This window comes from Tachysurus fulvidraco, chromosome 14, assembly GCF_022655615.1.
Source record: "Tachysurus fulvidraco isolate hzauxx_2018 chromosome 14, HZAU_PFXX_2.0, whole genome shotgun sequence".
NCBI lineage: Eukaryota > Metazoa > Chordata > Actinopteri > Siluriformes > Bagridae > Tachysurus > Tachysurus fulvidraco.
Window position 1 is genome coordinate 16115686 of NC_062531.1, and position 14504 is coordinate 16130189.

The following is a 14504-nucleotide window of genomic DNA, read 5'->3' on the forward strand; positions in this document are numbered from 1 at the left end:
TTTGTAGACTGTTTTGCTGATTGTATGAAGAGTTGTGACAATTTAAGTTGTGAACCAGGTTAGTTACTGAACAAAGTAAACAAGAACTTATGCTGCTTAAAACTTCAACAGCACCCTGGTTCCCACCAAATCACTCTTGAGAGGGCAAGTGTTGTTCAGCCTGAGGGGACTGCTCAGTTAAAACCAAGGGGTTTCAGTCAGGGGCCAAACATGCCATGTGGCCTGCAGAGATGTATTAATACCTTGCAGCTGAAACAATATTTGTAGTAAGGCAGGCTCATGCCTTCCAATGACAGTAGATTTTACTTGTTTGTTTCATGATGATTCTTTTGGGTTTTTTTTTTTTACTGTATAAGGTACATTGGCATTGAACTCATGTCTATATTTATGGGAAACCAGCATAAAAAGAGTGAGCAACAAACCAATACCAAAAACATAGTGTCTGTTTGCATAGCAGAATAGAAAATAAATCACAAATTGAAGATCACCTAAGGTCAGATTTGAAATTTCTGTGTTTTGTAAAGGTGAGTGCATTATCATTATACTGCAAGAGGGACTAAAATAATAATCAAAAGGAAAATAGTAATCAAAAGGAAAATCAGAATCAAAAAGGTCTCAACCTACAGCAAACAAACAAACAAACAAACAAAACAGAAGGTTTATTAAAGTGTAAACAACAAACTGGAGTATAGTCCAAGTTTTAAAATACCAAAAACATACTGCCCATGTATTCATAAAGAGTCTGGAACTGTTGAGCAAATACTCAGAGCAGCACATTTTTTCTTGCCTCCCCCTGGTGGCCAAAGACACAACCCCAGGCTGGGCTGTTAAAGGACCTTCTTCTAAGGAATGTTGATAAAGTCCAAGAAGAGGTTGGACCACAGGAATGAGCACAAGGGAGAGTCTTGTCCTGGGTTTCTGTGTGTGCATACCGAGCAAGCTGCTACATTAGTCAAAATGTCTTGGTCAATATGTCTACAACAACCTACAGGATGCAAGAGAGTGCCAACCAAAACTGGTGGCTTAAGACATGAAGATATAGGCTGTTACATATACGTAATGAATTCTATTTACTCTTAGTTTCCCTTTCCTTTTGTTCATGTAATAACACCTGCTATCTTATATTTGTTTTTAAAAATACTACCGATGATATTTTATGTATTTGTAACTGAAGGCTTAAACAAATTATCAGCTCCAATGTACATTAAATTTATGTGACATATGACCATATGTAATAACCTGATAACCTGATAACTTAAAAGTCACCAGCCTCTATTTATTATCTAACTAAGTTTATAGTATTTGTATGTCTCCTGGTGTTGTTTTTGGTTATATAAAATTAAGCAAGCAATAACAGCTAATAATGGCAATGGCAGACCTTTATAATTTTTTTGATTGTTTGTTTATTAATATGCCCTAAAAACTCATTTATGCTAGCCAGCTCTGGTTATTATTAGGGATGTACCGATCCGATATTTTGGATCGGTATCAACGCCAATCCAAGCATTTTGAGTGGATCGGGTATCAGTGGTGCGTGACCGATCATAATCCGATACCTGTGGTCATGGGTGTCGGAACCATTATATGTGGGTGGGACAGGACCCACCCACTTTTTAAGACCAATAATTTTGGAACCACCCACTTTAACCATCTCTATTCAGTGCATAATGTCTTTTTTAATTACTTTTCAGAGCGCCGCCAGTCAAATCCATTCTGCTTGAGGAATGCTCTAATAAATTAAACTCCATTCCACATTTTACCTACAGCATTGCTCCTGCTTGCTAAAATCCATGGGTGTCTGAACCATTATATGTAGGTGGTACAGGACACACCCACTTTTTATTTACTTAAGACAACCATGCCCATGGTGGTTGATTAATGAACAGCAAACATCATAGACTATTGCTTGAACTTACAAGAAAAAAACACATATATTAAATTACATTAATGAAAATAAGTATACATTTTATGGGAAATATGTTGCACAACCGCCTGCAACAGACAGGCAAGTTTAGCAGGCACCCTTTCCATTTACCTCAGCGCGTTAAACATGTCGCTCATTTGGGTGCAAGGTTTACTGTTTAATGCACTTTGCATTGTGTTTCAAGAGTTCTAATTTAAGATTCACTTTAAAATATTGCCTTTTCTTCAGAAAATAATTTGATTTAATAATTGCAGTATATATGGTTTAGATTGTTATACCACTAACTGTTAAAAGTACTGTTTGCTACTGCATTAATACTTTTTTTTAAGGTTTCTTGTGTTTTCATTTTTCATCCAGTAATGGGCATTTTTGTATTTCTTTGCCAGAAACAAATAAATCTTAATAACTAAGTGAGTTGTATACATTCTTTAGTTTTAAAGGTAGAAAAGAACACAGATATCGGATCAGTATCGGCGATACCGGCAAACGCTGGTATCGGAATCGGATCGGAAGAGAAGAAGTGGTATCGGTACATCCCTAGTTATTATACTGCTCACTGGACAGTTTCATTGTCAGTATCAGTATGTTACTGATCAGCAGTTTCTTTATGTGTATTTGTTTTTCTGTCTGTATACCCACATATATCTCGCAGCAGGATCAGAACAGAGCCTTCTCTCATCCCACAGCAGTTCTCCAGTAGGTTGAGATACTGTACATGCATAGAAAGGTTACACTGGCAGACACTTAAAGGCATACATATTTCATTAAACACTTCAAATTAATTCACCTTGCGAAGGTCTCCTCCTTGGCAGTACTCCATAGCTAGCAGAGGCAGGTCATTGGTGGCTAATTTTTGCAACTCCTCAGGGACCTCTCTTGCTGCTACTACATTTACATGATTCAACCTAAGAACAGATTCAATTAATTGGTAATAGGTATTTCATCCATAACTAATAACATGGTCATGGCAACCTCAGTGATTAAGAATGTCATTTGCATAAATTAAAACCTGTATTAATAAATTTTGACTTTTGGTTAATACGAAAAAGGGGCCAAATGAAATTAAAGGTTAACAGACACCAGACTGGCCTTACAACTAAAAATATACAGCAAAAATAAACCCCATATCAGTAGTAATTGAGTGGTTCAATTAACACACTAAAAGTATCAGAGTCTGCATGTGTTTGGGGATTAATGCTTTGTAACAGTCAGCATGCCAAATGTTCATCTGTTTACATTTATTTTAAGCACCACTGAAATAATTGCTGAGACTAAAAAAATGGACCACGTTTGGAGGAACCTTAACTCAGGACTGATACTTATGTTACAACACTTAGTAAAAAACCCTGCTGTACATAAAGGCCTACATGCATCATAGCCACAGGTAAAGCACCCAAAACTCCTGATTGCAATGACATTCACAGTATCCACTGATATGTTAAACTGATGTTTTGAATGTTCTTCCTTCACTGACAAGCAATTATTCTTATATGTTAAATAAAATGTAAACAACTATTTACTTTTTAAAGCATTGACTTTTCAGTGTTTTTGCTGAAGAAAGAAACGTGTGTGTGTGTGTGTGTGTGTGTGTGTGTGTGTGTGTGTGTGTGTGTGTGTGTGTGTGTGTGTGAACATGTGTGGAAAATGTTTGGATTTAAAGTGTCCATTTATGTGCTGTGGTTACACTGGTGCTTGTCTTTCTGTGTATGTGGGTGTAACTTAAATCTTGTAACTAATTCTGGTTTTAAATCTGGCTTAAATCCATTTTGTTTTCTTCCATAATTATTCAGAAAACAAAATAATGAGCCTTATTAAATACTGAATATGGTGGTTTCCAACATTCATAACAAGCTTTGTTGGGTGTTTTCAACTGTGGCGGGCCTGTAAAGATCCTCTCATTTTTTCCCCCTTTCCCTATGCTTCTAAATCACATCTTTAACAAAAAAACAACTAAAGTTTTAAATAAGTTTAAAACATTCTGAAAGTAGAAAACATTTAAGGATGTATATATTAACAAAATCAATACAGATACATATGATTATATGTTGGCAAAAATGCCAACCTCAAAAATAGATTCACATTGCAAAACAATACATTACAAACTAAAGAATTTATAATTACCTTATTTTTATATTATACTTATTATACTTGTAGATCATTGATAAGTGTATTTATATACAACTAATAATAATCTAGAATTTTTATTCTGTTAATTCTTATTTCTTTTATTATTCGTTAATTCCTTTATCATTAATTATGTTTACCTTCTGCTCTGTGTTTATGTTCTGTAAAGCTGCTTTGAGACAATGTCTATTGTAAAAAGCGCTATACAAATAAACTTGAATTGAATTAAACTTGAATTGAATTGTATTTGAAAACACCTTCTGTCAGGTAACAAGATTAATGTCCTAATTGAGAGCATATTCATGCACACACAAACATAGAGACAAATATTCTCACCGTTTCATAATCTGGATCTCCAAACACCATCTTTCCTTATTCTTAGCACTAAGTTCTTGACGACACTGCTTTATAGCAATCTGTTCACATGTGTCCTGCACAAGCACACATATACAGAAGCAAGGAGAAACAAAAAGAAATTTCTTATACATAAATATAAAAGATTTAGTAGACATAAAATTGTCTAAGGAGAACAGCACCTTAACCACTGAGATACCACTTCCAGAGTATATATAATATAAGCACAATTAAATAAAAGTTTTCATTAATATCGCTGTTGTATTTTTCTGCTAACAACATGATGTTGCTTGTACTCTGGGAAGACATGTTTGCATTAACAGACTTTTATATATTTCAGTGCTCAGTAAATTTTATTTATTCCAGAATAGGTTTCTACAAATAATTATAGCAGTGATGTACTAGAAGGAAAATTCACATTTCACATCACTTGATATGATGTTCTGTGAAGTGGAGAAGGGTGTTCAAGACCTATAAAGCTAAATAAAATGTAAATAAAATACTTTACAGTACTGTAGTACTGTAGCAGAGTGAATTAAGTTATGACCACACTGTAAAAGTTTTTCACTAAAATGTCAACATTTTCTTCAAACTGCAGTTTTAATCACATATATTTTAATTGTGTACTGATTAAATTAATCAATGTATGGAAATCACAATATTTATTCCTATTACTGGCTACAATTAATTAACAGAAGGGTATTTTAAACTAAATGTGTATATGTTACATGTCAAAATATTGTTGTGAAGGGGGGATTGTTTGTTCGTTTCTCCCCCATTTGGCACTCTAGCTGTCAATATACGGGGGAGAAACGAACAAACAACCCCCCCTTCACAACAATATGTTTGATGTTTAGTTCAGCTGTATATTATTGTATATTGTGAAATGTGAATTTTCCTTCTAGTACATGCTCTAGCTGCCAATATGCGGGGGAGTGGCAGATTCAACCGTTCTGTCTGGAGAGCGGGCTATAAAGATCCCGTGGTGACCCTGAAGCGAGAGGCAAAGAGAAGAGATAGAGGAGGAGTAGTGGAGAGTGGAGCATGCTCTTCAAGGTGTTAACATTTGTGTCATTCTGTTCTGCTCCTGGTTTGTTTGTGACATGCTGTTTTCTTTTTTCTTTCCAAGGACCCCCTACAGCTAATGCTACTTTGGACTGAAGAGTTTGTGGACAGGGAAGCACATCATGTGACTTCATGTGACCGCACCTGTTCCTGTGGGGGATGCTGCATCACTTCCTTTTTTCCCATGGAGGTTGCCACCTCAATTCTTGCTCATGGGGTATGTTGCAGGCCTGTACCTTTTTGGATTTTTCTATCTTTTTTTTGTACTATATATTGCTCCTATGGTGAAGGTGGTGTGGTACTGGCCTTTTGCAGAGTTTATTTTCCCTTCCATCGCTCCATTTCAGGACATGGGTCAGCCCGTGGCTTGCCTGGGGTCGTTGCTCGGCCCTTTCTGATCAGCTGTGGATATCTCTCTGCCCTTCTGATTGGCTGTAGACATTGCTTGGCCCTTCTGATCAGCTGTGGACAACACTCTGCAATTCTGCTCGGCTGTGGACGTCATATAGCCCTTTTGCTCGGCTGTGGATGTTGCTCAACTCCCTCTGGCTATGCCGCTGTGTGCCTTGTCATGTGCCTTGTCATGTGCCTTGCGCCTTGAAGGGGGAGTACTGTCAGGTATGGCTGGGACTATTCCCTGCCTGAAAACCAGGGGGACATAGCCCCAAAACTTTGTTTATCTGTGCCATGGGCTTTTTTTGTTTGTTTGTTTTTTTTGTATCACATTTTAGACGTGCTCTTTCCTTATCCATTCCCACCTCTGCACACCTGTTCCTTGTGCTTCAATGATTGTCACCCCTATTTATACCGGTTGTCTTGCGTCTGTTTTTGGCTGAGCCATGTGTTTGTGTTCCTGTTTCTGTGTTCCCATGTTTTATGGTCCCGGTTTCCTAATGTTTCTAGCCCTTTGTTATTTTTTTCCCCCTAAATAAACACCTTTTTCCACATTATTCCTGACCTTGGGTCTGTATTTTATCCATGAAGACACACCCAGTTTTCTGACACAAAACAAACACATCATAGAATTGGAGCAGCCTGGTGAGCTCAGGAAAGCCTAAAATGCCTGGAAGACCATGGAAAACAATGGTGTGTCTAGATCGTCAGCAATTAAGCGCAGGCTTTATCAGAGTAAATAGTTTACAGCAAAAACAAAAGGGATAAACCATTAGTAAGCTTCAAGAACAGGAAGACAAACTGAGAGCTTGTCAAAAACATCTTTATAAAGTCTATAGAGTTCAAGAACAACAGACTATGGAAACCTTATATATTACCACCTTAAAAAAAGAATTACCAATGGAGCTGCATAATAATGTAGTTTAACTTTATAAAGCAGAAAAACGATCTAAAAATATATCTCAACACTTGAAAATGCCAGTCAGTACTCTTCAGACTCTGGTAAAGAGGTGAAAAATAATAGTTTCTGTTGTGTCTATGCCACGCTCAGGTAGACCGAGAAAGATTTCAAACACTACTGCCAGAATAATTTTTAGGGACACAAAGAGAAACCCACAAACAAAATAATACTTATTAATAATAAAATTATATATAATAATAAAACTTCACAAATAATACACGCTGCTCTAGAAAAAAGTGGTGCTGGTGTTTCAAGGAGCACAATAAGGAGGTACTTGAACACAAATACCCTGCATGGTTGAAAAAGCAGTTACTGCACCCATGCCACCTTCTAAAGGCCCACCTTCAGTACCCCAGACAGCACCTAGGCAAGCCATTACAGCCTCTGGAGCAGAATCTTTTGGAGTGATGAGACCAAAATTTAACTTTATTGTCACAACCATAAATGCTATGTGTGAAGAGGAGTCAACAAGGCCTAAAGTGAAAAGTACATTATCCCCACTGTAAAGCATGGCGGTGGATCTCTTCTGTTTTTGGGCTGTTTGAGCTCCAGTGGCACAGGAAACTTAGTAAAAATTGATGGCAAAATGAATGCAGCAATTTGCATTCTACAGCATGAAAGCTGCACATGGGATGATCTTCGATGTTTCAAAATGAGATTGATTCAAGGGTGAGGTTGACCTCTAATGGCTACAGCAGAAAAAGGTGAAGGTTCTGGAGTGGGCATCCTGACAGATCGATATTAAGAACTAAATGTATGCAAACATTTGAACAGGGATTATTTCCTCATATTCTTATTCATTATGTTTTGTAAGATGATCTTGCGATATATTATGGGGTCAGAATTGTTTAGTTATTCTGAATAAATACACTATGATCCACAAATAAATATAAAGAGTTTCACAAATATTTTTACAAATTTCACAAAAAGAAATGAAATTCACAAATAAATAAAATGGGATTTGCAAATAAGAAAAATATTTATAAATTGTATTTATTTGCGAATTGCTTCCTGCTCATTTGTGAATCGCGTTCTGTGCATTTGTGAATCACGGCACGCATTTGTGAATCGCGTTCTGTGCATTTGTGAATCACGGCACGCATTTGTGAATCGTGTTCTGTGCATTTGTGGATTTGAAACATTTCTAATGTCAAGACGTGCACAAGAATCCACAAATAGGTGGACTCCGCCCACCGTCTACTCCAGCCAATCGGACAACGGTCTCGTGGCGCTGACCAATCGTGGCACGGTCTACTTCAAACCAATCACGTTCTGATTTACTCGCACTATCACAGTGTAATATGTACTGCAAGATATGATTAAAAAAAACAAATAAAAAACATTTGTCGCAGATTCGAGCCCAATCTGGTAACCCTGTATGGATTGTAGCCAGCACTAAGGGTTAGTTCAATTCTGCTTTCTTTGGAAACGATTTCAGCATCATCAATGGGTCCAGGGGTAGTGTGAAGAGCGAGTAAATCAGAACGTGATTGGCTGGAGTAGACGGTGGGCGGAGTCCACCTATTTGTGGATTCTTGCACGTCTTGACGTTAGAAATGTTTCAAATCCACAAATGCACAGAACGCAATGCACAAATGCGTGCCGTGATTCACAAATGCACAGAACGCGATTCACAAATGCATGCAGTGAATCACAAATGAGCAGGAAGCAATTCGCAAATAAATACAATTTATAAATTTTTTTTTTATTTGCAAATCCCATTTTATTTATTTGTGAATTTCATTTCTTTTTGAGAAATTTGTAAAAATATTTGTGAAACTCTTTATATTTATTTGTGGATCATAGTGTATTTATTCAGAATAACGAAACAATTCTGACCCCATAATATATCCCTGCAAAATGATCTGATCTCCCCTTCAGTCACAGCTCGCAACATTGGGGTAACCATGGACAATCAACTGTCCTTTTCCTCACATGTTGCTAATGTGACACGCTCACATTGGTTCCTTCTCTACAACATTAGAAGTATTCGGCCATTCACTGTATGTACACACAGGCTGCTCAGGTACTTGTTCAGTCTCTTGTCATCTCAAGACTGGACTACTGCAACTCACTACTGGCTTCCGGTAGCTGCACTGAATCAGATTCAAAACACTGATGCTTGCCTACAAAGCCAAAAATGGTTGAGCTACCTCTTACCTCAAAGCCCTCATCACTCCTCGCTCAGCACTATTAGTTTGATAGATATATTTACAAGTTTAACATAAAACTTACAACTTCCACGCTTCTCCAAATCAACTGAAGCTAAATAATTTTACATACATAAATTACATTTCCACATATAACTAGCACAATACATTAATAAAGTAATACAGCAAACTGAAACTGCTACCTGAAGAAAATCACCATCTACAATTAATTATAATGATGTCAAAATTCATGATGTTTAAACTTGTATAATCTTTACATGTTTACAATTTTAGATAAATCTATGACAATCTCACAAACTAGCCAGCATTTTTGATGGGTTCACATAGGTTGAACATTGCCTAGCTGGGTTCTACATGAAGAATGGTTGCATTACCTGTTACTGGGAACCAGTTTGGCTGCCCAGAAAACACCTGGGCTATAAAAAGGCAACACAGAAACACTACACTTATGTGGCCCACATAGACTTTTAGTGGGACTCTTTCAGTATACTGTTATTACTATTATATTACATTTATCACCATAGATTGAAGTGACTATCTTTAAATATTTTTTAGCATAATAATAATAATAATAATAATAATAATAATAATAATAATAATAATAATAATAATATACAAATACATGTTCACATAGGTTTAAAATGGGATTCAATATTTATTGTTCACCTACTGTGTCATAGTCACACTGGTTACAGGCAGCTCTACAGGGCATAAATATCCAGTATTTACTGCACAAGTGCAAACTAAATTTATAACATTTGGCCGAGGCTCTGTTTAAGACTCTAAGATCTCTAATATTTTATACAGCTAAGCAATTGAAAGTTAAGGGCCTTGCTCAGGTTTTTTATCACAAAATGAACCTTTTAAGCTTCGATAGAAGAAAATTCATAACCACAAAAGGAGGCCTTCACTGCACTGCTGTGTGTGCCACAGTGTGATAAATCTGAGAGCTGTAATAGGTATTACATACCATGCTTTTCTAAGTTGTGAGCCTGAGGGATACTCAAGAGCTACTCAACAGCAAACATTATTATGTCTGCAGTAAGCATTAGTAAGCATTGTTGTGTGAGTTCCCATCAGAGTAGAATCTAGCCCTCACTGTACCCTGCCTGCAATGTTCAAATCAATGCTCATCACCATTCAACGTTTCATTCCTGGTTACCGGCGATGCGAAACATCCTGTTGTTTGGCAGCTCTGCATCCACCGGCATTCAAAAATGAATGCACAAGACATTCACCAGAAGACATGGACCCATTGGATATGTTATAAGCATGGACCAGGTAAAGTATCCAAATATCTTTGGTCATTCAATTTTAATTTCCAAAAGAGATTTTTTAAAAATTGTCATTGAGTTATTTCAATAATTCTTTTGATACTAACATTTTACCATTTCTTCTTTGCTGAAAAAAAGAAAATTGCCATAAAAAAAGAGAAAAATTATGCCCAACTACACACTGCCCTTATACACAGGCACCATTAAGACACCATTTGAATGCCACCATAATGGCCATTAATATCAGAAACATGGTCCAAAAATATAGGGAAAGATTGGAACAACATTTATGTTGTAGCCTGATTGTCTGACTACTGCATTAACCACTGCATTAATTTCCCCAAATTTAGCATTGCAGCCATAGCTTTATTCCAGCACTAAGGTCAAGGCCAGTGGCCTTCATAACACACTTTGCTATTGAGTTTCTACCTAGCACATCTTACCCGTGCAAGCACATCTATCATTTTTCAATGCCAGGACAACAGTCTATGGAGGAGTACATCAATAAGGCATTACAACCTTTGATCTCACTAACATCAGCAAGCCTTTTTTAGGAAAAAAAGGGGGCAGCCTCAGTGCTTGAATTGCCTACAGGAGGATCAACCAAAGCAACAAATGCTGCTTTTGAAACAGTTGAGCTTGGCTATGTTCTTCACAATGTTGAACCGTGCAATGCTAATAATCTGGTGTGCATCAGAGAAGGGAATTGGTGAAAAACTGATTTCAGCACCTCTAGTGGCCACTATGAGTAATGCCATATTGGCTCTCTATTACCCTGCTCAGTCTTCCAGAGTCTAAGAAACAACCTGAAATGGGACATGCTATGGACGTTTGTGGTGGCTTAAACAAACAACCTACTAATATACTCCCTTCCCTGAAGTCCATTGTTTTTGATCCCAGCCACAAACTGGACTTACATGGGCTAACACATCCATCGCCACTGGGCACTCAAGGATCCAACCCACCAGCTGTGAATGAGCTGCTGTTGGTCATCTGTGCCCAGTCCAAAATCTGTGCAAGTTGGTAAGCTTGTCCTTCAGCATACATCCTTCTGGCCCCGTTCCCATGTAGCCATAGGTTTTCTTATTAACCTGCCTGAATCCCATATATAGACAATCCTCCCAAATAATATCAACAATTTCCAAGTCACTCTATTCAATTTCCCTTCCCAGTCTACCCTAGGGCTTCACCACAGCTGTCCATTCACCAAGTGCATTTCACCCATGCTTTTGCTACTTTGGCAAGCCACAAGATATTTTTGTTACCATCTGTTTAGCATCTAATAGTTGATTCAGTAATTAACTAAATTGTTCAGTGCTAAATCAGTGGAAGTTATCTCTTTTGTTTTTATTTATTAGTTTAATGTGTCCTTGCATTCCACAGCATATCACATACTTGCATATTCTACACCCAAGAGAAACAGACAAAAGGAACCTTTTTTGCAAGATTCATTTGACAATAATAATTGGTCAGAGGAAAGGTAAATCTATCTACATTTTAAGTAAAAGTATTTAATCATTGTCTGTGTTTTTAAACAACACCTGGAATTGTATGAAGTCCTAGAGATGTATGTAGTGTCTACAAAAAGGAAGCTGTGTGTTTTTGTGAAAAGTGATTTCAGCCAAACTAGGCTTTGTTATTGGATTGTGTTACAGAACAGGGTTCATTAATATTGGTTCATGCCAAAGGAAAATAAATAGTGCACTATACCTTGTTCTGCCATCGGGTTACATTTCCAAAGCCACCGGTCCCAAGTCTCTCCTTAAGTTCCCACGGGCCACAGTTCTGAGAATGCATAGGGGGGGCACGGTTCATTGTTTCCCCAAACCTACACAACAGCTATGCAGAAAGAAGTGCACAACTTTACTAATTTACTAATTTTTACAAATCCAACTTTATTAAATTGCAACAAAAAAGACAGTTATCCATCCATTTTTTTTACAGGAGGTAGAAATCCTTGGCAAAGCAGCTAGGGCTAAGAAACCCGCTACAGTTACTGAACTGTGAAGGAGACTGGAAGAGGTGTAGAAAAAGATCTCACCAGAGCAGTGTAAGGAAACTAGTGGTGTCCGATGTCCTATATTGTCATTGCAAATGGGTACAAGGACACAAAATGCAGTTAGCATCTAAGAAGAAGTGCAAAGTTGTAGTGCAGAAATACTTGAAAAAAAAAGATAAAAAACAAAACACTGACTGAGTGAGCATTTTGTGGGTGGGCACAGGACAGAGGAAAATAGACATTTTGTATAGCCGGAAAGTAAAACTCTAAACAAACAAACAAACAAACAAACAAATAAATAAATAAACACAATCTAAAGCATGGAGAGAAAAGAATCTCAAAGTGGATAGGCTACTGCAGCATAAGACTTCCTGCCAGCTCATAAGTCTGATCATTCTTGTCTAACCATTCTCATCAACAAGGTGTTTATGTCCACAGGCCCACTGTAGCTCTTGACCTGCATCTGCATGATTCTATGCATTGTGCTGCTGCCACACAATTAGCTGATTAGATAACTGTATAAATGAGCCTGTGTACATATATTCCTATTAAAGCACGTGTGAAGGTAAATGTGAGTTGACAGGTTACCCAGCTAATTTAACCAAAATCTGAGTGCTATACCTAATGTTATGCACATTATAATAACATTATTTTTATTTATTTATTTGTTTGTTTGTTTGTTTGTTTGTTTGTTTGATTGATTAATTTTCATTACAGATACATTACATGTTAGGGTTCATACTGTATCCATGTTTTAGTCTATAGTCATTTTAACACATTCTCCCTGCATAAGAAATATCCTTAACTGATCACCAAAATGGCGATGTCTGGGGGACTCTTATTTTAAGCGGTTAGAGAAAGAAATGCGAAAGATGACCAATAAGATATCGTTAGCATTTTAATTCTACCCAGAAGTACCAAAATAAATAATAAACTTGTATCTGTAACCAGGAGCAACGAACGGAAACTGAAGCTGAATTTTTCTTTCCCATTTACAATAATAATAATAATAATAATAATAATAATAATAATAATAATAATAATTGTAGTAGTACGAAAAGCCGTTTTCTGGTATCTACTATTTTGTACCTAATCAGAAACTATAATTAATATGGTCTCTGCTATTTTTATATTAAAAGGAGTCTTATCATTACTTTCGTCTTTTGCTACAGCTAGCTATATTCAGTATCGGTACGTTTTCCTGAACAGACAGAACAGTATTAATGTATATCTACTGAATAAGCAAGGTGACTAATCGTTTACTAGTCTGCAGTGTTTTCGGTGAGACAGCTTATGCAACTGACATAACGCCCAAGCAAAGAAATTGGATCTTTACCTTCACAACTCTATCGCTTTCCTTCAAGTTTTTGTACACGCGCGCCAGTAAAGGAACCTGTATTCAACACGTTACACTTGGCGCTGTTCTTTTTAGTTATTTTCTTTTTTTATTAAGGTTTCGTCGCTATAGTATTCGCACTACTATAGTGTTTCGCAGTACTTCCTGAAACTTATAAAACTGAAAAGTCACTTCCCGTAAATGAAGAACGCCTTCTCTAGTATACCAGGAAGAATGATCCATCGCGAAGACTGGTTTAGTGAATTATATACTATATTCACACTTTAAATAAATAAATAAATAAATAAATAATCTTAACGAAAAAACCAACAACTATTGTGAATAGTTAACCACCATATTATTTGTTTTTGTTTATCTTATTCATAATTATGTCATTTAATATTAATTGTATCAAAACACATATCTAGCCAAATGCAGTTATGTGGCTAAATATAATATAACTTAAATATCGAATATCCTACAGTATTACAAGTATAGTAATAACAAATAGCTGGTTTGTGGTTGTTTGTTTTGTTTTCATTGTAAACTTTTTATATTTTAGCACATTGAGGCTTTCCACATAAGTGTTGGTATTTTTAGATGTTAATTACATATAATTAATTTTCAGTACTTTATTCTGGAAAGGGAACAATGGGGACAGGGTAGGAATTTTGGTGCCCTCACAATTGATATGTACAAATGTTAAATAGGCAGAAAGCTTTAAAGTGTTAATTCCTGCAACATGTTGAAGACTCAAAGCAATTTTAACCCCCACCCCTGCTTTCTCTACCACTCATGTCCATATGTGTTCATTTCCTGTGTAGTGGTGAGTGTTTCCTGGTGTTACACCCTAGGCATTGACAGATATACACACATCTAACACGCACATCTCTGCTTTAGTAT

General features: G+C 36.7%; 1 protein-coding gene across 4 annotated transcripts in view; it reads right to left on the reverse strand.

Moving 5' to 3' along the window:
• The window catches only part of ikbkb (inhibitor of nuclear factor kappa B kinase subunit beta), a 42206-nt gene extending 28415 nt beyond the window's left edge, over window positions 1-13791 (reverse strand). Inside the window, exons 1-6 of one of the 4 annotated variants that reach the window (XM_047823117.1) lie at window positions 13602-13791; window positions 12308-12343; window positions 11977-12051; window positions 4385-4479; window positions 2712-2829; window positions 2564-2633 (exon numbers count right to left, since the gene is read on the reverse strand). In XM_047823117.1, the coding sequence (XP_047679073.1) occupies window positions 2564-2633; window positions 2712-2829; window positions 4385-4392 (196 nt within the window). In that variant the 5' untranslated portion in view covers window positions 4393-4479; window positions 11977-12051; window positions 12308-12343; window positions 13602-13791. Of the gene's footprint in view, window positions 1-2563; window positions 2634-2711; window positions 2830-4384; window positions 4480-11976; window positions 12106-12307; window positions 12344-13601 lie in introns of all 4 variants that reach the window. The other 3 variants (XM_047823116.1, XM_047823118.1, XM_047823115.1) reach the window with 3 other exon arrangements.
• Between the last annotated feature and the right edge of the window lie 713 nt (window positions 13792-14504).